The sequence below is a fragment of the Coregonus clupeaformis genome, chromosome 33 (genome assembly GCF_020615455.1).
Source record: "Coregonus clupeaformis isolate EN_2021a chromosome 33, ASM2061545v1, whole genome shotgun sequence".
NCBI lineage: Eukaryota > Metazoa > Chordata > Actinopteri > Salmoniformes > Salmonidae > Coregonus > Coregonus clupeaformis.
The window spans coordinates 19799969-19827283 of NC_059224.1; the positions used below are offsets into that span (position 1 = coordinate 19799969).

The 27315-nt window shown below is 45.2% G+C and overlaps 1 protein-coding gene across 9 annotated transcripts in view; it reads right to left on the bottom strand.

The window, feature by feature from the left end:
* LOC121548766 (wiskott-Aldrich syndrome protein family member 1-like) overlaps window positions 1-27315 on the bottom strand; it is a 94402-nt gene that overhangs the window by 11618 nt on the left and 55469 nt on the right. For 8 of the 9 annotated variants that reach the window (XM_045210186.1, XM_045210188.1, XM_045210192.1 and 5 more), the window contains 6 exons: window positions 21815-21968; window positions 17082-17199; window positions 14756-14836; window positions 8102-8158; window positions 7029-7201; window positions 6576-6752 (listed from right to left, as the gene is read on the bottom strand). In XM_045210186.1, coding sequence (XP_045066121.1) covers window positions 6576-6752; window positions 7029-7201; window positions 8102-8158; window positions 14756-14836; window positions 17082-17199; window positions 21815-21968 — 760 coding nt within the window. The remainder of the gene's footprint in view (window positions 1-6575; window positions 6753-7028; window positions 7202-8101; window positions 8159-14755; window positions 14837-17081; window positions 17200-21814; window positions 21969-27315) is intronic. The other variant, XM_045210191.1, reaches the window with a different exon arrangement.

Consider the following 27315-nt stretch of genomic DNA (forward strand, 5'->3'; position numbering starts at 1 on the left):
TCTAATGTATTTGTCCTCTTGCTCAGTTGTGCACCGGGGCCTCCCACTCCTCTTTCTATTCTGGTTAGAGCCAGTTTGCGCTGTTCTGTGAAGGGAGTAGTACACAGTGTTGTACGAGATCTTCAGTTTCTTGGCATGGAATAGCCTTCATTTCTCAGAACAAGAATAGACTGACGAGTTTCAGAAGAAAGCTATTTATTTCTGGCCATTTTGAGCCTGTAATCGAACCCACAATTGCTGATGCTCCAGATACTCAACTAGTCTCAAGAAGGCCAGTTTAATTGCTTCTTTAATCAGCACAACAGTTTTTAGCTGTGCTAACATAATTGCACAAGGGTTTTCTAATGATCAATTAGCCTTAAAATGATAAACTTGGATTAGCAAACACAACGTGCCATTGGAATATTGGAATACAGGACTGATGGTTGCTGATAATGGGCCTCTGTACGCCTATGTAGATATTCCATTAAAAATCAGTCGTTCCCAGCTACAATAGCCATTTACAACATTAATAATGTCTACACTGTATTTCTGATCAATTTGATGTTATTTTAATGGACAAAGAATTTGAGAGTGTGCTCCTAATCTCAGCTCGTTACCTGTATAAAAGACACCTGGGAGCCAGAAATCTTTCTGATTGAGAGAGGGTCAAATACTTATTTTCCTCATTAAAATGCAAATCAATTTATAACATTTTTGACATGCGTTTTTCTGGATTTTTGTTGTTGTTATTCTGTCTCTCACTGTTCAAATAAACCTACCATTAAAATTATAGACGGATAATTTCTTTGTCAGTGGGCAAACGTACAAAATCAGCAGGGGATCAAATACTTTTTTCCCTCACTGTATGTCGGGAAAAGTCAAGTTATAAATTATTCTGTCGTGGTTAAAAACTAGTTGTCATCCAATAGGCTTTGATTCAATTTCCAATATCCTATCCCACGTGGAAATTCTGTAAGAGTAATGTACAGTTGAAGTCGGAAGTTTACATACACTTAGGTTGGAGTCAATAAAACTAGTTTTTCAACTACTCCACAAACGTCTTGTTAACAAACTATAGTTTTGGCAAGTTGGTTAGGACATCTACTTTGTGCATGACACAAGTAATTTTTCCAACAATTGTTTACAGACAGATTATTTAACTTATAATTCACTGTATCACAATTCCAGTGGGTCAGAAGTTTACATACACTAAGTTGACTGTTCCTTTAAACAGCTTGGAAAGTTCCATGGCTTTAGAAGCTTCTGATAGGCTAATTGACATCATTTGAGTCAATTGGAGGTGTAACTGTGGATGTATTTCAAGGCCTACCTTCAAACTCTCTTTGCTTGACATCATGGGAAAATCAAAAGTAATCAGCCAAGACTTCGGAAAAGAAATTGTAGACCTCCACAAGTCTGGTTCATCCTTGGGAGCAATTTCCAAACGCCTGAAGGTACCACGTTCATCTGTACAAACAATAGTACGCAAGTATAAACACCATGGGACCACGCAGCCGTCATACTGCTCAGGAAGGAGACGTGTTCTGTCTCCTAGAGATTAATGTACTTTGGTGCGAAAAGTGCAAATCAATCCCAGAACAACAGCAAAGGACCTTGTGAAGATGCTGGAGGAAACAGGTACAAAAGTATCTATATCCACAGTAAAACGAGTCCTATATCTACATAACCTGAAAGGCCGCTCAGCATGGAAGAAGCCACTGCTCCAAAACTGCCATAAAAAAGCCAGACTACGGTTTGCAACTGCACATGGGGACAAAGCTCGTACTTTTTGGAGAAATGTCTTCTGGTCTGATGAAACAAAAATAGAACTGTTTGGCCATAATGACCATCGTTATGTTTGGAGGAAATGGGTAGGCTTGCAAGCCAAAGAACACCATCCCAACCATGAAGCATGGGGGTGGCAGCATCATGCTGTGGGGGTGCTTTGCTGCAGGAGGGACTGGTGCACTTCACAAAATAGATGGCTTCATGAGGAAGGAAAATTATGTGGATATATTGAAGCAACATCTCAAGACATCAGTCAGGAAGTTAAAACTTGGTCGCAAATGGGTCTTCCAAATGGACAAGGACCCCAAGCATACTTCCAAAGTTGTGGCAAAATGGTTTAAGGACAACAAAGTCAAGGTATTGGAGTGGCCATCACAAAGCCCTGACCTCAATCCTCTGGAAAAATGTGTGGGCAGAATTGAAAAGGCGTGTGCGAGCAAGGAGGCATACAAACCTGACTCAGTTACACCAGCCCTGTCAGGAGGGCCCAAAATTCACCCAACTTATTGTGGGAAGCTTGTGGAAGGCTACCTGAAATGTTTTACCCAAGTTAAACAATTTAAAGGCAATGCTACCAAATACTAATTGAGTGTATGTAAACTGCTGACCCACTGGGAATGTGATGAAAGAAATAAAAGCAGAAAATAAATCTCTCTCTACTATTATTCTGACATTTCACATTCTTAAAATAAAGTGGTGATCCTAACTGACCTAAAACAGGGAATTCTTACTAGGATTAAATGTCAGGAATTGTGAAAAACTGAGTTCAAATGTATTTGGCTAAGGTGTATGTAAACTTCTGACTTCAACTGTATATTGTTAATTAATATCATCACCCCTTTTGAGTTTCTTTTCCCATGGGAGAAGTATATTTTTGAATGAGTTTCCTGTAAACAATAGATATTATATTCCTTCTCTTTTAGCCAGGTAAATACTGATAATCTTTTCTTATTATCTTCTAAGCCATTGCAATTATAACTGCCTATACTTATTTCATCATTTACCATAATGAGATAGAGAAGTTTAAATTATATTTATCATAATTTTATCTCCCGAGTGGCGCAGTGGTCTAAGGCACTGCATCGCAGTGCTAGCTGTGCCACTAGAGATCCTGGTTCGAATCCAGGCTCTGTCGTAGCCGGCCGTGACCGGAAGACCCATGGGGCGGCGCACAATTGGCCCAGCGTTGTCCAGGGTAGGGGAGGGAATGGCCGGCAGGGACGTTGGTAGAGCATGGCGTTTGCAACGCCAGGGTTGTGGGTTCGTTTCCCACGGGGGGCCAGTATGAAAAATATAAAAATAATGTATGCACTCACTAACTGTAAGTCGCTCTGGATAAGAGCGTCTGCTAAATGACTGTAAATGTAATAATATATGTTTGTAAACTTACCATTAAAAAGTACCATGATAATTGAGTGTCCATATAGCTGTACCATGATACAGTATTTGCACTGCTACTTTATACCTCCAATTGTTCTCCACTATCCCACCCGCTAAAACCTCCCGCCATGGTTGTCATCCCAGTGACTGCCATACCACCTCTGTCCACCTGGATCCTAGGGCCTTTAAGAGATTGGGACCCATCCTAAAAAAAGAGTACACAGTGCCACCTACAGAACAGAAGCAGATAAACATCCAAAAGCATTTCCAACGCCCTCACCTCGATTGTATTGTATAAAGTTATTTTAAAATATACAGTACCAGTCAAAAGTTTGGACACACCTACTCATTCAAGGGTTTTTCTTAATTTTTACTATTGACTAGAACCAAGAAATTTGATCATATTACTCCAGTGCTAGCTTCCCTACACTGGCTTCCTGTTAAGGCAAGGGCTGATTTCAAGGTTTTACTGTTAACCTATAAAGCGTTACATGGGCTTGCTCCTACCTATCTTTCCGAGTTGGTCCTGCCGTACATACCAATACGTACGCTACGGTCACAAGACGCAGGCCTCCTAATTGTCCCTAGAATTTCTAAGCAAACAGCGGGAGGCAGGGCTTTCTCCTATAGATCTCCATTTTTATGGAACAGTCTGCCTACCCATGTGAGAGACGCAGACTCGGTCTCAACCTTTAAGTCTTTACTGAAGACTTATCTCTTCAGTAGGTCATATGATTGAGTGTAGTCTGGCCCAGGAGTGTGAAGGTGAACGGAAAGGCTGGAGCAACGAACAGCCCTTGCTGTCTCTGCCGGGCCGGTTCCCCTCTCCACTGGGGTTCTCTGCCTCTAACCCTGTTGCAGGGGCTGAGTCACTGGCTTGCTGGTGCTCTTTCATGCCCGTCCCTGGGAGGGGTGCGTCACTTGAGTGGGTTGAGTTACTGACGTGATCTTCCTGTCTGGGTTGGCGCCCCCCCCTTGGTTTGTGCTGTGGTGGAGACCTCTGTGGGCTATACTCGGCCTTGTCTCAGGATTGTAAGTTGGTGGTTGGGGATATCCCTCTAGTGGTGCGGGGGGCTGTGCTTTGGCGGAGTGGGTGGGGTTATATCCTTCCTGTTTGGCCCTGTCCGGGGGTTTCTTCGGATGGGGCCACAGTGTCTCCGGACCGCTCCTGTCTCAGCCTCCAGTATTTATGCTGCAGTAGTTTATGTGTCGGGGGCTGGGGTTAGTTGGTTATACCTGGAGTACTTCTCCTGTCTTATCCAGTGTCCTGTGTGAATTTAAGTATGCTCTCTCTAATTCTCTCGTTCTCTCTTTCTCTCTGAGAACCTGAGCCCTAGGACCATACGTCAGGACTACCGGGCATGATGACACCTTGCTGTCCCCAGTCCGCCTGGCCTTGCTGCTATTCCAGTTTCAACTGTTTTGCCTGCGGCTACGAAACCCCCTACCTGTCCCAGACCTGCTGTTTTCAACTCTTTAATGATCGGCTATGAAAAGCCAACTGAGAGACCTGAGCCCTAGGACCATACGTCGGGACTACCGGCCGTGGTGACTCCTTGCTGTCCCCAGTCCGCCTGGCCTTGCTGCTATTCCAGTTTCAACTGTTCTGCCTGCGGTTATGGAACCCCCTACCTGTCCCAGACCTGCTGTTTTCAACTCTTAATGATCGGCTATGAAAAGCCAACTGAGATTTATTCCTGATTATTATTTGACCATGCTTGTCACTTATGAACATTTTTGAACATCTTGGCATGGTTCTGTTATAATCTCCACCCGGCACAGCCAGAAGAGGACTGGCCACCCCTCATAGCCTGGTTCCTCTCTAGGTTTCTTCCTAGGCTTTCGCCTTTCTAGGGAGTTTTTCCTAGCCACCGTGCTTCTACACCTGCATTACTAGCTGTTTGGGGTTTTAGGCTGGGTTTCTGTACAGCACTTCAAGATATTAGCTGATGTAAGAAGGGCTATATAAAATAAAATTGATTGATTGATTGATTGATACTACAATGTAGAATAATAATGAAGACATCAAAACTATGAAATAACACAAATGGAATCATGTAGTAACCCAAAAAGTGTTAAACAAATCAAAATATATTTTATATTTGAGATTCTTCAAAGTAGCCACCCTTTGCCTTGATGACAGCTTTGCACACTCCTGGTATTCTCTCAACCAGATTCATGAGGTAGTAACCTGGAATGCATTTCAATTAACAGGTGTGCCTTGTTAAAAGTTAATTTGTGGATTTTCTTTCTTTCTTAATGCGTTTGAGCAAATCAGTTGTGTTGTGACAGGGTAGGGGTGGTATACATTTTTTACATTTAAATTTTAGTCATTTAGCAGACGCTCTTATCCAGAGCGACTTACAGTTAGTGAGTACATACATTTTTCATACTGGCCCCCCGTGGGAATCGAACCCACAACCCTGGCGTTGCAAGCGCCATGCTCTACCAACTGAGCTACAGGAGGCCTGTATACAGAAGATAGCCCTATTTGGTAAAAGACCAAGTCCATATTATGTCAAGAACAGCTCAAATAAGCAAAGAGAAACGACAGTCCATCATTACTTTAAGACATGAAGTCAATCCGGAAAATGTCAAGAACTTTGAAAGTTTCTTCAATTGCAGACGCAGTTGTGATGAGAGAATGCCAAGAGTGTACAAAGCTGTCATCAAGGCAAAGGGTGGCTACTTTGAAGAATCTAAAATCTAAAATATATTTTAATTTGTTTAACACTTTTTTGGTTACTACATGATTCCATATGTGTTATTTCAAAGTGTTGATGTCTTCACTATTATTCTACAATGTAGAAAATAGTAAAAATAAAGAAAAATCCTTGAATGAGTAGGTGTGTCCAAACTTTTGACTGGTACTGTATATATATATATAAAAATCGTGCATATCTTAATTTATTTCCACAATTAACGCATAATGTGCGTAATAATGTAGGCACTTAATACGAAGGATAGTTACCTCCTCCCCTCAATTTTAGCTAACTAGCTAACATTATACTGCATCTAAAGTCAATCTGGTGACATCAAAATTATGACAAAAGGTTTTCCTACTATTTATTTGCCTCCCTTTGAATGTCATTGTATTTCCAAGCCACTGTAATGCACTTTTGATGAAATCTTCATCAGTGCTCATTGACGATATGCTCAGTCGGGCATCAGTCCAAAACAAATGTTCAAAACGTTATTGTGAAGAAACTCCTGAATAGAAGAGAACAACAGAGTTGAGAAAAGAACTGAACTGGAAACAGAAGAAGAGAGTTTTATCCACTTGGAGTGAAAAGCATCCTCAGTCACATAGCCAGAGAGCCAGACAAACCAAAGAGGTGGTTAGGAGACACTCCCATGTGGTAACACATTCTCTTGTGTGTGTCTCAGTGCTTGTGTGCGTGTGCCTCTGTGTGTGTGATACCCACCTGATCATGGAGGGGGGTTTGATGTCTCCCAGATGGTGCATGGGGGGTGGTGGTGGGGGGTCATGGGGTCGTGTGTACATTCTGTCCCCAGGACGGTTCAGCAGCTCATTCATCTGGCTGTAGGGCAGCGCTGCTAGGGAGAATGGCCCGTCCATCCCATCCAAGTAATTAGGGGCTCTGAGAGAGAGAGGGGGAAGCGTTAGAGTGTTACAGATCCCCTCCATATACATAGGAGCTCTGAGGGAGGGGGTTAGAGTGTTACACATGGGAGGGTAGTGTTTGATATAGAGAAAGGGGAAGAGTTAAAGTGTTACACAAGTGCTAAAGGAACTCTAAGGGAGACAGGGAATTGGGACCTGACACAAATGCTCCATATAGAATAGGGTTGGGGTTTAATAGCGTTCCACAATGCTCCATATACAGAGAAACAAGGACGCGCGCACACACACTCACCCAGACCTGTCGTGGTAGGCGGCGGAGCCGTTAGCCTCTCTGTGTTTCAGGGCCTCCTCAGAGTCGTCCTCAGCTAGCTCCGCCCCGAGCGCCAGTTTCTGCCACTCCTTCTTCCGGTCGTGAGGCGCCCGTGGGATCTTCTCAGTCTCCAGAGTACGTTCGTTTCCCCTAACCTGGAGAATGAGGGGAAAGAGGGAGGAAGGTGGGAGGAGAGGGGGGGATGAGAGAGAGGAGAGGGATGGGGGTTGGAGGAGGGAAGAGAGGACAGAGGCAAGAGAGAGAGACAGACAGAGAGAGAGAGACTAGAGTTTTCATCTGTACAGAACTATCAGACAAACACAACACTTCATTGAAGTTCCCTACACACTCATTTAACCAGTCATGACTGCTTTGATCACAAGTAGAGGGAAGAGCTATCTTTTTATTTAACATTTAAAGAGAGACAGAGAGCGGAACTGAGTGCAAAGACAGGAGGCAACAGAGATAAAAAATATTTAATAGAGAGTCAACAGTTGCTACACTCTTGTCTCGGGGACTAACACAGTGTGGTGCACACACACATCCTTGTGGAGACCAAAACATTTATTCCCATTCTAAATCCTATTTTCCCTTAACCTAACCCTAACCTAGTGTAAGGCAGAACTTAGTGTAGGTGAGGAATACCACACTGCTATGTGAAGTCTGGGAACAAGGAAAGCTGTAGCACTGACTGACTGACTGACTAGGTAGACCAAGAAAATGCTGACATTTTAGTTGAATGAGCTGGACATTACAGGGCATGTTACATGTACAGTACTACACAGAACATGGGGTCTAATATACACCAAAGTTAAAAGAAAGATAATGTCCAAATAATAGTAGAATGAATTGAACTGTACTTTACTAATTAAATAATTTTTGCCAAAATACACAACAGAATTCCTAGTTCCCATACCTACAGCAGTGAGAACGTGACATTAGGTCTTCATAACGCATTATAACATGTCTCGATATTGTCCTAGGGACTATGAGCTGCCAATACGTCACTCACTGGTACTGTTTAAAGACACATGGTTTGTAATGAGATCACATACCTGCCCTGGGAGGTCTAAGTACCTATAGACCTGATCATACATGCGGGGGTCCTGCAACTACAAGAACAAAAAGACAAGAGAAACACCAGAGGGGACAAATGAACACCACACAGAGCACTGGAACGCAACACCGCTGGCTGCTGAGAGCGGCTAAAACAGCAGAGCAGTGAATCAGATGAGGAAGCAAAACTCTCTTAAACACAAAATGACATGACACAGCTGGACTCCATAGCAGTAGTCAGACACAGCGGCAGAGCGCAAAAACATACAATTTAACATAGTGCATGCTCCACTTACAAACCAAATCAACAGTGGACTGGAGTGCACGCAGCATGCACGCACATACACACACACGCATCTCCAAACAAACACTCACTTAAAGACAACAGAGCTGTTCAGACATACAAAGACAAAGGGACAGTACAAAACATGAATTCGACATAAAAGAAAATAGCTTATTTGAACACACAAAAAGCACAAAGCACGCCAGGCAGAACACAGTGCAGCCTGACAACAACACACAGCAACAAAACATGACAGAGTGGTTTAGCATTGGCACAACACGGTCAGCACCAGAAGGAAGCACAAAGCAAGCAGCAAAAGAACTAGAGGGAGTCATCGTTCACAGTCCTTCTAAACAGAAACACCTAGCTAGCTGACAGTCAACATCCTAGATGGAAAAAGACAGTTAGTTAAGAGGCAGCAAAGCATCGGCCTCAAATAATTAGGCTAATTAGGCTAATTAATTGTTATACAATAGAATAACAGCTGTTGTGAGATAGTTGTTTAGATGAATGTGCAGTAAAATATCTAGAGTTGTGAGACTTAGCAGCTGTAGGTCTGACTGTATGTGACCACATGTACTGTAGCATTAATAACACACACACACACGCAAGCACACACATGCACACACACATCTCCTCTCCCTCTATCCCCTACTACATAACCCTACAGAACCCCCCATTCAGAGACATATCAAAACATACATAACCATCTCACAAGTCTAAACCAACATCAAGCCAATCAAGTAAAAAGATTGTTAGGTCGATTTTTTGATCAATCAACATTCCTGTTAGTGTAGCTCTAATCTAACTCATGCAGATAACATGTGTTGTGTTGTTAGTTTGATTCTGTGACACATGCTCAGGTGATCAGGCGGACGTGTGAGAGAACGGTGGGTCGTGATTTGCCGAGACATGGATTGGGCGGTTGTCAGCCTGTGTTTGTGTTTGGCTAGCTGTAGTTGACCCCGGCCCCAACCCGTCCCTGTGGTGCCCAGGGCAGTCAGTAGTCACACAGCAGAGAGAAGGGAACACCATGAATCCTAACAGTAATGCATATTGATTAGCCACGATTAATCACAGGCCATTACGCTGAGGAAGCACTGGTGGAGAGAAGCATACATGCACGCGCACACACGCACACACACACACACACGCACACACGCACACACACACACACACACACACACACACACACACACACACACACACACACACACACACACACACACACACACACACGCCAGAGAAGATGGAATGGACCCTGCTGTTTATTGTACTCTCGAGCCTTTCCTTTATCAGTTAAAATAGTTATGAGTGATGAGTGTGTGGGTGGCTGTGTGTGTGTGTTGGTGTTTGAGTGTGTGTGTGGGTTCTGCATGTGTAATTACTGTTATAAATGTGGATAATTTCAGGACCCTGTATGACTAACCCATGCAGTCATCCTACATCTCAATGTGCCAGCGGCACACAGGAGTGTGTCTTGCTGGGTAAGCACAGGTTGTGTGTCTATATACAGTGTGTGTGTGTGTGTGTGTGTGTGTATATAATGTGACAGCCTCAGCATAATGCCACAGCCAGTGCTCTCTCTACTCCCCCATGGAGGTCCTAACCCAGCCTGGGAGCCTGGGGGTGGGAGGGAGGGAGGGAGCTGGAGACTCTTATCTCCCTCACTAACTTTAAGCATCAGTTGTCAGAGCACCTTACCGATCACTGCACCTGTACACAGCCCATCTGAAATTAGCCCACCCAACTACCTCATCCCCATATTGTTATTTATTTTGCTCATTTGCACCCCAGTATCTCTATTTGCACATCATCTCTTGCACAACTATCATTCCAGTGTTAATACCAATTGTAATTATTTTGCACTATGGCCTATTTATTGCCTTACCTCCATAACTTGCTACATTTGCACACACTGTAATATATTTTCTGTGGTATTTTTGACTTTATGTTTTGTTTTACCCCATATGTAACTCTGTGTTGTTGTTTTTATCGCACTGCTTTGCTTTATCTTGGCCAGGTCGCAGTTGTAAATGAGAACTTGTTCTCAACTGGCTTACCAGGTTAAATAAAGGTGAAATAAAATAAATAAAAACCTAACCATCATTAGGTCATTATCATGGAGACTGTATACTAATCAGGGGTGAAAGTAGAATTAATTTCTTCCTGGTACGGGACCTCCTATGTGTGCACACGCTTGCATGTGCACCAAAAAATGGTATGGGCCTAATCATAGAATTACATATATAATCTCTATTAATTCAACAGGATCTCTGTGGGCATAGTTTGTCATTTAACTTTTTTAATACATTACCTTTTACTGTGGCATAAACACAACCAGTCATGATGTTTTCATTTGATTGTCAAACAATCTGTGATGAGTGTGATTAGAAGGAGTCAGGCGCAGGAGGGTAAATCACTGAATACAGAGTTTATTCCGTCGTACACATTTGCGCTGGATAGCGACAACAAAATACAGGCACAGGGGAACAATCTACCCCGGCAATACAAGGTACGAGTAGCTACACTCAACTCACAATAAACAATCACCCACAAGGACAAGGAGGCAGAGGGAACACTTATACATGGACTAATGAGGAGATACAGTGGGGGAAAAAAGTATTTAGTCAGCCACCAATTGTGCAAGTTCTCCCACTTAAAAAGATGAGAGAGGCCTGTAATTTTCATCATAGGTACACGTCAACTATGACAGACAAAATGAGGAAATAAAATCCAGAAAATCACATTGTAGGATTTTTTATGATTTTATTTGCAAATTATGGTGGAAAATAAGTATTTGGTCAATAACAAAAGTTTCTCAATACTTTGTTATATACCCTTTGTTGGCAATGACACAGGTCAAACGTTTTCTGTAAGTCTTCACAAGGTTTTCACACACTGTTGCTGGTATTTTGGCCCATTCCTCCATGCAGATCTCCTCTAGAGCAGTGATGTTTTGGGGCTGTCGCTGGGCAACACAGACTTTCAACTCTCTCCAAACATTTTCTATGGGGTTGAGATCTGGAGACTGGCTAGGCCACTCCAGGACCTTGAAATGCTTCTTACGAAGCCACTCCTTCGTTGCCCGGGCGGTGTGTTTGGGATCACTGTCATGCTGAAAGACCCAGCCATGTTTCATCTTCAATGCCCTTGCTGATGGAAGGAGGTTTTCACTCAAAATTTCACGATACATGGCCCCATTCATTCTTTCCTTTACACAGATCAGTCGTCCTGGTCCCTTTGCAGAAAAACAGCCCCAAAGCATGATGTTTCCACCCCCATGCTTCACAGTAGGTATGGTGTTCTTTGGATGCAACTCAGCATTCATTGTCCTCCAAACACGACGAGTTGAGTTTATACCAAAAAGTTATATTTTGGTTTCATCTGACCATATGACATTCTCCCAATCCTCTTCTGGATCATCCAAATGCACTCTAGCAAACTTCAGACGGGCCTGAACATGTACTGGCTTAAGCAGGGGGACACGTCTGGCACTGCAGGATTTGAGTCCCTGGCGGCGTAGTGTGTTACTGATGGTAGGCTTTGTTACTTTGGTCCCAGCTCTCTGCAGGTCATTCACTAGGTCCCCCCGTGTGGTTCTGGGATTTTTGCTCACCGTTCTTGTGATCATTTTGACCCCACGGGGTGAGATCTTGCGTGGAGCCCCAGATCGAGGGAGATTATCAGTGGTCTTGTATGTCTTCCATTTCCTAATAATTGCTCCCACAGTTGATTTCTTCAAACCAAGCTGCTTACCTATTGCAGATTCAGTCTTCCCAGCCTGGTGCAGGTCTACAATTTTGTTTCTGGTGTCCTTTGACAGCTCTTTGGTCTTGGCCATAGTGGAGTTTGGAGTGTGACTGTTTGAGGTTGTGGACAGGTGTCTTTTATACTGATAACAAGTTCAAACAGGTGCCATTAATACAGGTAACGAGTGGAGGACAGAGGAGCCTCTTAAAGAAGAAGTTACAGGTCTGTGAGAGCCAGAAATCTTGCTTGTTTGTAGGTGACCAAATACTTATTTTCCACCATAATTTGCAAATAAATTCATAAAAAATCCTACAATGTGATTTTCTGGAGAGAAAAAATCTCAATTTGTCTGTCATAGTTGACGTGTACCTATGATGAAAATTACAGGCCTCTCTCATCTTTTTAAGTGGGAGAACATGCACAATTGGTGGCTGACTAAATACTTTTTTTCCCCACTGTATGAACCAGGTGTGTGTAATTGACAAGACAAATGGAATGATGAGATGAGGAGCGGCAGTGGCTAGTAAGCCGGTGACGACGAACGCCAAAGCCTGCCTGAACAAGGAGGGGAGGCAGCCTCGTCGGAAGTCGTGACACAATCACTTCAAAGGGCTCCTTTACTAGGCTACACGAGCACGTTCATCCACTCACAACATACAGTATTTCCAGCCTCCAAACAGTGGTGAATGGAAAGAGACATCTTTTACACAAAACACCAGAAAGTGTAGGCCTAATGACATTTGGCGATTGTCATTAGGACAGAATTTATGTGTCCACTGCTGTCCAAGCGTCTCGGTGTCGGCAGCTCATCTCTGCCTTCGCAAAATGTCAGTGTTCTCGACGAACCACGTCGCATTTTGGAACGTAGGCTATACCACCTGTTTTCAAGTCCTTTCACTCATTTTTCATGCCTTTGACATGCAGTAATGATAAATAGTGGTGTAATAGCCTACAGTTTTCTTGACATTTTGTTTTCATTATTGTGATAGGCTCATGTTTTACCGGTACGACGTACCCCCACTATTTATTTTGCCGTGACGCCGTACCGGACCGGACCGCTTTACTTTCACACCTAATACTAATTACCAAGTACATATTAGACGGTAAAAGAATGAGAAACTAAAGTACATTTACGTCATTTAGCAGACGCTCTTATCCAGAGCGACTTACAGTTAGTGAGTGCATACATAATTTTTCCATACTGGCCCCCTGTGGGAATCGAACCCACAATCATGGTGTTGCAAACGCCATGCTCTACCAACTGAGCTACATCCCTGCCGGCCATTCGAACCAGGATCTCTAGTGGCACAGCTAGCACTGCGATGCAGTGCCTTAGACCACTGCGCCACTCGGGAGTACTGAACCTCCTACGTGTGAAGTACAGGGAGTAAAGTACAGGGAGAAATATGTCCAAGCTCAGACATCAGATCACAACCATCCTGGTAGTTAGTGGAAACCCAAAGAAACCCAGGGGAGGGGGTCTGTGTTAGTGGGCAGTGGGCAGCATGTGGAGGGAGCGGGTCTGTGTTAGTGGGCAGCATGTGGAGGGAGCGGGTCTGTGTTAGTGGGCAGCATGTGGAGGGAAGGGGTCTGTGTTAGTGGGCAGCATGTGGAGGGAGCGGGTCTGTGTTAGTGGGCAGCATGTGGAGGGAAGGGGTCTGTGTTAGTGGGCAGCATGTGGAGGGAGGGGGTCTGTGTTAGTGGGCAGCATGTGAAGGGAAGGGGTCTGTGTTAGTGGGCAGCATGTGGAGGGAGGAGGTCTGTGTTAGTGGGCAGCATGTGGAGGGAGCGGGTCTGTGTTAGTGGGCAGCATGTGGAGGGAAGGGGTCTGTGTTAGTGGGCAGCATGTGGAGGGAGGGGGTCTGTGTAGACCTTACCGTGAAATGCTTACTTACAAACCCTTAACCAACAACGCAGTTCAAGAAATAGAGTTAAGAAAATATTTACGAAATAAACTAAAGCAAAAAATAAAAAGTAACACAATTAAATAACAATAACAAGGGTATATACAGGGGGTACCAGTACCGAGTCAATGTGGTTATTCAAGGTAATTTGTACATGTAGGTAGGGGTAAAGTGACTATGGGGGGGGGGGGTCAATGTAAATAGTCTGGGTGGCCATTTTATTCATTGTTCAGCAGTCTTATGGCTTGGGGGTAGAAGCTGTTAAGAAGCCTTTTGGACCTAGACTTGGCGCTCCGGTACCGCTTGTCGTGCGGTAGCCGAGAGAACAGTCTATAACTTGGGTGACTGGAGTCTTTGACAATATTATGGGCCTTCCTCTGACACCACCTAGTAGTGGGCAGCATGTGGAGGGAGGGGGTCTGTGTTAGTGGGCAGTAGGTGGAGGGACGGTGGCATGCTAACCCAGGAGGTTGCAATAACTGTGAAATAAGCAAAATCCCACTAGCAGCCAGACAGTGATTGTCTCAGAAGCATTTTGTAGTTAGGGAGGTGATTAGCAAGGGTTTCCAGGTAAGTAGCAGGGGTTAGAAGCAGAGTTAGTGGGGGACCGGTCCACTGCTTTGAGGCAGGGCAAATCCAGGAGGGTGGTTAAGTAGGGGGGCAGCAGGCTAACCTGATGGTCCCAGGACGGGGTCTGGGGGGGTCAGTCTTACCTCTGGGGGGGCGAGGAGGGGAGGGGGCGAGGAGGGGACTCTGATAAGGCCCTCCGGCCACACATGAAAAGGCATTTCCAGCTGCACACAGTCAGAGACAACAGAGACGGGGTGAGAACAGAGGAGGAAGAGAAAGAGAGAAGGAAGGGGGGTTAGAGCATGGGGTAGGGAACCTGACCAGTAATATTGTGTTGAAGGGGAGTAATGTACACTGTGGGGGGTCGGCGACCGGGGCAAATCCAGTCCCTTCACGTTGGTCCTTTTTAAAACCAGTTTGTTTGAGAAAAAAGTGCCCTGATCTCCTCATATATGTTGTAGAGATGCTTGTACACTCTCTCTCTCTCTCTTTCTCTCTCTCGTTCTATCTCTCACACATACACACACCTCTACCTGAGAGGCATATTAAGCTGGTGTAGCTGCATTATTCAATAAGCTCAGCAAACGAGTGTAAATCTTACAATGAGTCACGGACACGGTCACACACACTCAACCTGACGACACCCTTATCACTATGTTTCTCTCCCTTTCTCTCTCTCTCCCCTGTTTCTCTCTCTCACTCACTCACTTTCTCTCCCTCTCTCTCTTGCCAAGGGCATACTGTCCATGCCAGAAACCCAGTCTTCTTCGAACACAGCTCCAGTCTTCTCTTATTCCACTATCCTGTACTTGTATGCCTGTATCTCATGATGTATCTGAACCCAAATCAGAACTATGTGTCTGTAGACCCCAGAAATCTCCCTCCCTGGTCTCAGTGTGCTGCCATCCTGGCTCTTTGTATGGGGTCTGTACTCTGTACTTTGTACTGTAATGGCCGCCAGTGTATTGTGGTGCAGGGGAAATGAATAGGGCTTTTTGAGCTTTATAACCCCACTGAGTTAGGCCTTTTATTAGACTGGGATCTGGCCACAACTCCCCCACCATCCCAACTCAATACTCTGTCTACACAAACGAAGGTCTATTGAATACTGTATATATAGGCCAATAGTCTAGTATTCTGTGAAATACTTCTTTCTATATACAATTTCTGTATCCTCTGTCTTTTCTAAACACACAGTGGTGTGACTGTAACTGTCTCCTGTTCCCTGACTGTGAGCCTTGTGACTGAACCATTTATCACCACCACAGAAAACACAAACCTCAACTTCTATATCCCCAAATCTCTCTGGCAGGGTTCCCTGTGGAAGCTCCCACCTCATTGACTAGTTGTGCTTGGAAGTCTAACCACGTTGGGCTCTGATTGGATGGTATGGGGAAGTGAGGGCTATGGCCCGCCTCTCAAGCTGGTGCTGATTAGCATCGTAGGGAGGCCCTGGGGCTCGGGGCAGGAGACCCCTCCTTCTGCACAGGGGCTGACTGCTCAGTAATTCAGGGTTTGTGGGGGAGATGGAAGGAGGAGATCTTGGACGATACACAAGGCTCCCTCATGATTGTGTAAGTCTGTATGTGTGTCTCTGAGGATACACAAGGCTCCGTTATGAGTATGTGTGTGTTTGTGTATGTTCACTATGAGTGTGTGTAAGTCTCACTGAGGATGCACAGTGTTCTTCCTCATGAGAGCATTTGTGTGTACGGTACGGATGTGTGTGTACAGTATAGTAAATGTGTATTTATGAAGGGCCCCACATGAGATCAACTGTGTGTACGGTATGTGGGTGTATGCAAATGTTTGTGTGTGTGTCTCTCTAAGGATAAACAAAGGCTCCCACATGAGGAGCGGGGGCAGAGTGAGGGCAGAGCCAACCATTAATTAGAGTAAATAACTAGACAACAGAGAACCGCCTTGCATCCTCCCCTCCCTAATGCTCAGCTATTACAGATACATAGATAATGGTTTCCTGTGTGTGTGTGTTCGTGATTCTATGCTTCAGTGTGTGTGTGTGTGTGTGTGTGTGTGTGTGTGTAGAGCACGCTATGGGTCGATATGTACTGTGGTCATTCTGCATAATAGTGATTTATGCTCACCTCATCTTTCCCCACCCCACTGACCCTTATCGACCAGTGTGTGTATGTATGCAGTTGTGTGTGTGTGTGTGTGTGAATCGCTGACCATAGACTATAATGTTATGTCCTTCATCACATATATAATCTGTAGCTCGAGATGTTAATAATACTGGCAATTCTGATCCAAGAACAGTTCCACTACTGGGCTCATAATGGCTGAGATTAAGCCTACGATAGGAAGAGCTGATCTGAAATGAGTTAGGGTCAGAAAGCCACTTGGTGACACAGCCCCTCAGCTAAGGACCAATGGGCTAACGACACCACGCTGAATCCTCCAATACGTAGACAGGATGCTGGTGACGGGTCAATGGCGGCCCTTCATTACCTTCTGTTTCCTCTTCTCCTTCCTCTTGTCCTCCGTGTCCTGCAGCATCTTCTCTCTCCACAGGTCAAAGAAGTAGGAGGGGTTGGTGTAGAACTTCAGCCCCTCCTTACCGTCATCCCTGCAGGAGGAAACCACAGTTACCCCTAGACACTGATCTAAGGTCTACTCAGAGCCTTGCAAACCAGTGAAGGCGGATGGGGGATGCGCTCTGATCAGTCAAGTTTGATCTCTCTCTCTCTTTATCTTTTCATTTGTCTTTAATTTCCTCCTGTCTTCACCCTTGACCAGGAGAAATTAAATCGGAAGGAGGAAATTATCACTTCAAATCCACTATGACAATGAATTAAATTACCAAACACACACACACACACACACACACACACACCCACCCAAGACCCACAAATAGCCACATTGACACTCTCTCCCTCTCATACACATGCTAGTCAGTTACACCAGCAAAAGGTGCTGAACTAACTCACTAACTGCGCCATATTCTGCCCTGACAACATCATACTGGTTTCTCCATTAGTCACCTGCAGCGTTTAAAGGGTTACACAACCCATAATGCACCACTTTCTCCTAACTACCATGCTGTGCTCGATGACGAGAGGGCGTGATTGTGACAGGTGGATGAAGAGAGGAAGAGGAAACATGAACAGGAACATCATCTAAAGTAGGTGAGGAAGTTTAATGATATGCAACAATATGGGGAAGAGTGTGACAGAGGGGTAGGGTGTGTGTGAGTGCATCATGTGTATGTGTATTTGGTGTGTGTCTGAGAAATTCTGACTGAGTAGTACAGTGTTTATATTGTGATTGTGTGTGTGACAGGGTAGCAGCAGCTGGATCTGAAGAATAACAGCCTGAGGTGTTGCAGACAGACCCCTACAGAGAGAGAGAGAGAGAGAGAGAGAGAGAGAGAGAGAGAGAGAGAGAGAGAGAGAGAGAGAGAGAGAGAGAGAGAGAGAGAGAGAGAGAGAGAGAGAGAGAGAGAGAGAGAGAGAGAGAGAGAGAGAGAGAGAGAGAGAGAGAGAGAGAGGCAAGAAGGGCATTCTATGCCATCAAAAGGAACATAACATTTGACGGATGTGGCAACAAATACTTCAATCAGTTATTGCCCATTATGGTGTACAATGTAAAACACCAAATAATGCATGCAGAGCAGAATTAGGACGATACCCGCTAATTATAGAGCCGTTAAATTCTAAAATGACCTAAAAGGAAGTTATTCCCAAACCTTCCATAACAAAGTCATCACCTACAGAGAGATTAACCTAGAGAAGAGTCCCCTAAGCAAGCTGGTCCTGGTCCCCACAGAGCCCCAGGACAGCAACACAATTAGACCCAACCAAATCATGAGAAAACTTGACCCATTGGAAGGAATTAACCAAAAAATTGAGCAAACTGGAATGTTATTTGGCCATAAACAGACAGTACACAGTAGCAGAATACCTGACCACTGTGACTGACCCAAAATTAAGGAAAGCTTTGTAGGAGACTATGTACAGACTCAGTGAGCATAGCCTTGCTATTGGGAGAGGCCACCATTGGCAGACCTGGCTCTCAAGAGAAGACAGGCTATGTGCACACTGCCCACAAAATGAGGTGGAAACTGAGCTGCACTTCCTAACCTCCTGCCAAATGTATGACCATATCAGAGACACATATTACCCTCAGATTACACAAACCAATTTTGATAAACTCCCATATCTATTAGGTGAAATACCACAGCAAGATGTGTGACCTGTTGCCACAAGAAAAGGGCAACCAGTGAAGAACAAACACCATTGTAAATACAACCCATATTTATGTGTATTTATTTTCCCTTTTATCGAAGGAAGAAAAGTGTGGGGGGGGGTACAGAAACTAAAGAAACTAAAAAAGTGGTCCAGGAGTCCTTCAGAAGTGGTCTATATATAGAGGGGTCAGAGAACATGCTGGGTAGAGGTGTCTGTCTGTATGCAGTCCATAGTAATATCTACAGCTGCTTCTCAGTATAGACTAGCTCAACAGCTGACATTTATCCTAGAGCAGACACAGACACAGAGCCATACAGCTATTAAACCCACACGTTGTCTACAGGCTCTGTGTCTGTCAGCCTACTGAGTAGTAATACCCACACACCTGACTCTCTGTCTGCAGACACTGGGTCAGCTTTAGCCACAGTCATACAGTAGCTTGTTAAACCCACATAACCTGACACTGGGTCAGCTTTAGCCACAGTCATACAGTAGCTTGTTAAACCCACATAACCTGACACTGGGTCAGCTTTAGCCACAGTCATACAGTAGCTTGTTAAACCCACATAACCTGACACTGGGTCAGCTTTAGCCACAGTCATACAGTAGCTTGTTAAACCCACACACCTGACACTGGGTCAGCTTTAGCCACAGTCATACAGTAGCTTGTTAAACCCACACACCTGACACTGGGTCAGCTTTAGCCACAGTCATACAGTAGCTTGTTAAACCCATAACCTGACACTGGGTCAGCTTTAGCCACAGTCATACAGTAGCTTGTTAAACCCACACACCTGACACTGGGTCAGCTTTAGCCACAGTCATACAGTAGCTTGTTAAACCCACACACCTGACACTGGGTCAGCTTTAGCCACAGTCATACAGTAGCTTGTTAAACCCACATAACCTGACACTGGGTCAGCTTTAGCCACAGTCATACAGTAGCTTGTTAAACCCACATAACCTGACACTGGGTCAGCTTTAGCCACAGTCATGCAGTAGCTTGTTAAACCCACACACCTGACACTGGGTCAGCTTTAGCCACAGTCATACAGTAGCTTGTTAAACCCACATAACCTGACACTGGGTCAGCTTTAGCCACAGTCATACAGTAGCTTGTTAAAGCCCACACACCTGACACTGGGTCGCTTTAGCCACAGTCATACAGTAGCTTGTTAAACCCACATAACCTGACACTGGGTCAGCTTTAGCCACAGTCATACAGTAGCTTGTTAAACCCACATAACCTGACACTGGGTCAGCTTTAGCCACAGTCATACAGTAGCTTGTTAAACCCACATAACCTGACACTGGGTCAGCTTTAGCCACAGTCATACAGTAGCTTGTTAAACCCATAACCTGACACTGGGTCAGCTTTAGCCACAGTCATACAGTAGCTTGTTAAACCCACATAACCTGACACTGGGTCAGCTTTAGCCACAGTCATACAGTAGCTTGTTAAACCCACATAACCTGACACTGGGTCAGCTTTAGCCACAGTCATACAGTAGCTTGTTAAACCCACACACCTGACACTGGGTCAGCTTTAGCCACAGTCATACAGTAGCTTGTTAAACCCACATAACCTGACACTGGGTCAGCTTTAGCCACAGTCATACAGTAGCTTGTTAAACCCACACACCTGACACTGGGTCAGCTTTAGCCACAGTCATACAGTAGCTTGTTAAACCCACACACCTGACACTGGGTCAGCTTTAGCCACAGTCATACAGTAGCTTGTTAAACCCACATAACCTGACACTGGGTCAGCTTTAGCCACAGTCATACAGTAGCTTGTTAAACCCACATAACCTGACACTGGGTCAGCTTTAGCCACAGTCATACAGTAGCTTGTTAAACCCACATAACCTGACACTGGGTCAGCTTTAGCCACAGTCATACAGTAGCTTGTTAAACCCACATAACCTGACACTGGGTCAGCTTTAGCCACAGTCATACAGTAGCTTGTTAAACCCACATAACATCACACTGGGTCAGCTTTAGCCACAGTCATACAGTAGCTTGTTAAACCCACATAACCTGACACTGGGTCAGCTTTAGCCACAGTCATACAGTAGCTTGTTAAACCCACACACACACAAACCGACCCTGGATTTAAAACCAGAGTAATCTACACTTGCAGCTGTCTCCTCAGAACCCCCTGTGTGTGTGTGCGTGTGCGTGTGTGTGTGCGCGCATATGGAGATAGAGACAGAGGCTATTATAGCAAATCTCCACACATACACACACATGCATGAATGAATGAATGCAAGTAAGATAACACAGGGTCTTCTGCTATTACCCAGTCCTACCAGCCAGGCTAGGTCAACAGCCTTGAATAGCTATGGGCTTCATAAAAAACTCAAAAGTCAGTCACAAACACACACACGCTCGCACACACGTACGCGCACACTGCTGAGAAGCCAGACAAATAAAAAGCTCTGGATCGATTGCTGGGGTTTCATCATGGATTCTCTCTCTCTCTCTCTCTCTCTCTCTCTCTCTCTCTCTCTCTCTCTCTCTCTCTCTCTCTCTCTCTCTCGATCTCTCGATCTCTCGGACTGGCCTGCAGCCTGCGCTAACAGCCAAGACAGACTGAGAGTGTGAAGAGACACAAACACATAGATAAGACACACACATTCGCACGCCTGCAGGGGAGTGTGCACACACACAAACGGACAACCAAGCACGAACGTCCACACAGTATAAAGATCCAGCACCCAGTTGTCCCTATAAGGTTACAGCTGCTATTGGCCTGGTAGTATTTTGCTTGGTGTGATCCATAATGCAGTGGTTGCATCAGTAGTGTTATCACACACAGACAGACACACAGGCTAAGATTCTAACCAATGGGGTGTGATATTGAAGAGGTGCTCACCAATGACATCCTGGTATGTCAATGGGCTAATCCATAGGCTGTAGAGGTGCTGACCAATAAGGTGTCAAGTTGCAATAACACTACTCAATCAGCAGGGAGGTTGCTGTGAAGCTGACCTGTAGGGTGTGAGGATGTTGAGCGGTGGCGGCTGCTCGCAGAGGTCAAAGGTCTCCTGCAGGGGGATGGGGAGCGACTGGCGGGCAAACAGCTGCTGGTCCTGGATGGTGGAGCTCCTAAACGCCTTCCTCATAGTGATGTCCTGGAGAGATACTAGAGAGAGAGAGAGAGAGAGAGAGAGAGAGAGAGAGAGAGAGAGAGAGAGAGAGAGAGAGAGAGAGAGAGAGAGAGAGAGAGAGAGAGAGAGAGAGAGAGAGAGAGAGAGAGAGAGAGAGAGAGAGAGAGAGAGAGAGAGAGAGAGACAGAGAGAGAGAGAGAGAGAGAGAGAGAGAGAGAGATCAGGTTTAGTGCTAAATCTACAGCGGGAACACGTGTGTGTGTGTGTGTTTTTACACTCCCACTGTGGACTGCAATAAAAGTAAGGCCAGTAATAACCATCATCATTATGGTAGTCACAATTAGTGTCAGGAAATGTCAAACCCATTGTCATATGCCTACAGGCTAATATTCTATGGCCGCATTTTGTGCAAATGGGCTAACTGCATCCATTCGCTCCAAAGCAAAGCCTGGGTAGATGGCTAGGCTAACACTAACGCTAAAGCTAACCGCTAACCCGTTGGTCAGAGGCAGTGGGTGTAATTGGCCTTCTTTACTGAACCAACTGACATTTTGGATCTGAAGGAGGTGATTGTGCACTACAGGAAAAGGAGGACTGAGCACGCCCCCATTCTCATCGACGGGGCTGTAGTGGAGCAGGTTGAAGTTCCTTGTTGTCCACATCACCAACAAACTATAATGGTCCAAACACACCAAGACAGTCGTGAAGAGGGCACGACAAATCCTATTCCCCCTCAGGAGACTGAAAAGATTTGGCATGGGTCCTCAGATCCTCAAAAAGTTCTACAGCTGCACCATCGAGAGCATCCTGACTGGTTGCGACACTGCCTGGTATTGCAACTGCTCGGCCTCCGACCGCAAGGCACTACAGAGAGTAGTGCGTACGGCCCAGTACATTACTGGGGCCAAGCTTCCTGTCATCCAGGACCTCTATACTAGGCGGTGTCAGAGGAAGGCCCTAAAAATTGACAAAGACTCCAGCCACCCTAGTCATAGACTGTTCTCTCTGCTACCACACAGCAAGCGGTACCGGAGCACCAAGTCTAGGTCCAAAAGGCTGCTTAACAGCTTCTACCCCCAAGCTATAAGACTCCTGAACAGCTAATCAAATGGCTACCCGGACTATTTGCATTGTCCCCCACGACTGCTCTCAGAAAACAGCCTTGAGAAATTGCTGAGAGAGGAAGAAATCTACAAGACAGTGAACCCCTCGATCTAGCTGTGCAAAAAACAACATTTCTACTATGAAAACCCAGAGTGCTATTTACAGATCTATACTGAATAATGCATAAAGGAAAGACAAGTAGATAAAGCTACTTTACTCTCTCTCCAACCCCAGAGGGGGAATTGAAACACTCACTGCAATTGTCTCTGGGAAGAGTGAGATACAGTTGCAGTTAAGACTCCCGTATGCCTTATCTGGATGTCTATGTCAGTTGTTATAACCCTTCACCCATTATTAACAATGACGTTTTATCAATTCACAAGTAACCAGATGGACTGGGAGTTGAAGTAGGCTCTCTCTCTCTCACTCCCTCCACCTATGAGAGGTAATAACATCCACAGAGCAAGGGATGACCTGAGGGGCTCGGAGACTGAGAACTAATAAACACAATCTCTCTCTCTCAATCTATTTTCAACTCTCTCTCTATTTCTATTTCTCTCTCTCTTTCTATATCCCTCTCTTTCTATTTCCCTCTCTGTCTCAATATCTCTCTCTCTCTCTGTCTGAGAGCTCTTGTGTGGCTCTGTTCATAATAGATAAGAGAGAGAGAGAGCGGTCCCCTGCTGTAACCTAAGCAGTAGTGAGAGTATTGGATGTGAAGGACTTCCTTCTCAGCTGTCACAGAGGAAAGTCTCTAACTGCCACAGTACGGTAGACAGCCACAGTACTCTCCCAGGTAGACACACACACACACACACACACACACACACACACACACACACACACACACACTGGGGACCTTCACCTAGGACTCTCTAACTCTGTGGTAAATAAAAACTAACTCCAGCCCAGAGGGAGGAAGAATGGGTTTGTCCCAACGTGTCCCTCAACCCTCCTGTCTCCTCCTCTCTGAGAGTTCTGCTGGAGGTAGAATAGGGTAGGGTGAGGTGGTTAGCCACCTGCTAGACACCCACTTCACAGAGCAATATAGTTTCCCTTGACGCATGGGCCAATGCATTTATAAGTGAATATGAAGTCCAGATCTATTCAGCTCAGTGATGGAAACAGACAGATGTTAGCATATAGGTGGATTCAGTAGAGAGCCATGGTGATCCGTTAACACAGCACATTGTGGCAGAGCAGAGCAGGGGTGTGCGGTGGCTGTCAGATCAGGCTAACCGTAGGCGTGACAGCGATCGACAGCATATAGAAGCATTGCAACAGCAGACGTCAGGACACATTTGAAACAGCGTGAAGAGCCAGAAACAGCTCAGCCAAGCAACGGTGGGCTCTACAGATAAGATACACACTACAGAGTACAGGATGCAATGCACACACAGACAGACAGATAGAAGGTTTTCTAGCATGGTCATGTACTCAACCACACGAGGTGTGCAAACCCAAACTACAGGAATAAATTGACAAATATTTCTAAACAACATATTTCTTCATCCCTTCCTTCCAAATAACTGAGATGGGACACCGGTGGAGGGGAGGATGCATTTGACATACACATATTTAAGCACGGTCTCTGGGTGTGTATGTGTGTGAGTCTGTGTGTCTCTGTGGATTGCAGGGGCAGCACCAGCAGTAGCAGGTGCTGTATCTCGGCAAGTGTTCCTTATCTGTGCAGCTTATCATCTAAGCAGAGTGAAGAGGTATAGTGGATCTCTCTCCCTCCTATCTCCCTCTAGCCCTCTGATAACATCTACCCAATCTACCCTCAGCCACACACAGAAAGAGAGAGAGAGAGCGCAAGAGAGACAGAGAGAGGTACAGACACCCCCCTGGGCAATCTTATCGCCCTCTCTCCCTCCTCTCTTCCCCTACCCCCTGCTTTCCTCTGCCCTCAATCTTTCTCTCTCTCTTTCCTCTATGCCCTTCATGTCTCACTTCTAGTCTTCCTCTCTCACTTCCAATATTTATCCATTCTATCTCTTTCCTGATTCAGCTTGTTTAGCCTCTTTTCCTTCCCTTTTCCCCCTTCTGTCCCTCCCCTCTAAAACTCTTCCTTCTCTCTCTTCCTAAATGTGTCGAGTCCCTCCCTCCCTCCCTCCACTGTTGTGTTGTGCTCAGCAGATGGAGAACAGGGCAGTGCTGGTGCTGCGGGCCCTGGTTCCTCTGTATCCCTCGGCCCTGGTTCCTCTGTCTCCCACGGCCCTGGTTCCTCTGTATCCCATGGCCCTGGTTCCTCTGTCTCCCATGGCCCTGGTTCCTCTGTCTCCCATGGCCCTGGTTCCTCTGTCTCCCATGGCCCTGGTTCCTCTGTATCCCTCGGCCCTGGTTCCTCTGTCTCCCATGGCCCTGGTTCCTCTGTCTCCCATGGCCCTGGTTCCTCTGTCTCCCATGGCCCTGGTTCCTCTGTCTCCCATGGCCCTGGTTCCTCTGTCTCCCATGGCCCTGGTTCCTCTGTCTCCCATGGCCCTGGTTCCTCTGTCTCCCATGGCCCTGGTTCCTCTGTCTCCCATGGCCCTGGTTCCTCTGTCTCCCATGGCCCTGGTTCCTCTGTCTCCCATGGCCCTGGTTCCTCTGTCTCCCATGGCCCTGGTTCCTCTGTCAGACTCACTCTCTGGATGTGGACATGTAGCTCCCTGCTGCTGCTACTGTTCTGCCTGGATGGAACAGCTGACAACATCCATTGCAAGGCCCTGGGACTGGGAGGGATGCTCTGTATAAGGAGTAATGTATGGGGGTATAATGACGCTGGGTGAGGCTGCAGGTGCAGGTGGATAGATAGCTCATTTTAATCATAATGTGGTCATGATGGACTGAGGTCCCTAAATTAATCTGTGCAAGAGAGAAACAGAGATGAGAGGGAGAGAGAGATATTGTGTGTCTACATACAGTGCCTTCAGAAAGTATTCATACCCCTTGAATTGTTTCACTTTTTGTTTTGTTACAGCCTGAATAAAAAATGGATTAAATAGATATTTTCTCTCAGCAATTTACACACAATACCCCATAATGTCAAGGGGGGAGAATGCTATGGGGAGAATGGCTCATAATAATGGCAGGAATGGCGCAAATGGAATGGCATCAAACAAATGGAAACCATGTATTTGTTACCATTCCACTATTCCGCTCCAGTCATTACCACGAGCCCGATCTCCCCAGTTAAGGTGCCACCAACCTCCTGTGAACTCCAGTGTATATTTGGCCTTGTGTTCTAGGTTATTGTCCTGCTGAAAGGTGAATTTGTCTCCCAGTGTCTGTTGGAAAGCAGACTGAAGCAGGTTTTCCTCTAGGATTTTGCCTGTACTTAGTTCTATACCATTTATTTATATCCTGAAAAACTCCCCAGTTCTTGCCAATGACAAGCATACCCATAACATGATGCAGCCACCACAATGCTTGAAAATAGGAAGAGTGGTATTCAGTAATGTGTTGTATTGGATTTGCCCCAAACATAACACTTTGTATTCAGGACATAAAGTTAATTTCTTTGCCACATTTTTTGCAGTTTTACTTTAGTGCCTTATTGCAAACAGGATGAATAGTTTGTAATAAAAACAATTTGTACAGGCTTCCTTCTTTTCACTTTGTAGTGACTGGGTGTATTGATACACCATCCAAAGTGTAATTAATAACTTCACCATGCTCAAAGGGATATTCAATGTCTGTTTTTATTTTTTTATTTTTTATCTACCAATAGGTGCCCTACTTTGTGAGGCACTGGAAAACCTCCCTGGTCTTTGTGGTTGAATCGGTGTTTGAAATTCACTGCTTGACTAAGGGACCTTACAGATAATTATGTGTGTGGGGTACAGAGATGAGGTAGTAATTAAAAAATCATGTTAAGCTCTATTATTGCACACAGAGTGAGTCCATGCAACTTATTATGTGACTTGTTAAGCACATTTTTACTCCTGAAATTATTTAGGCTTGCCATAACAAAGTGGTAAAATGTCTAAAAACATAATTCCACTGTCACGCCCTGACTCAGGGGACGTTGATTTGTTGAGTCAGGGTGTGTATATTCCGTGTTATGTTGTGTTTTTCTATGGTTAGTTCTAGACCGTGTAGATCTATGTTGGCCAGGGTGGTTCCCAATCAGAGGCAGCTGTAGCTCGTTGTCTCTGATTGGGGACAATACTTAGGCAGCCGTTTGGCACCAGTCTGTGTGGGATCTTGTTCTGTATAGGTTTGTTTGGTGTAACCTTAAGACTTCACGTTTCGTTTGTTTGTTGTTTTGTCGTGTGTTCAGTACTTTAATAAAAT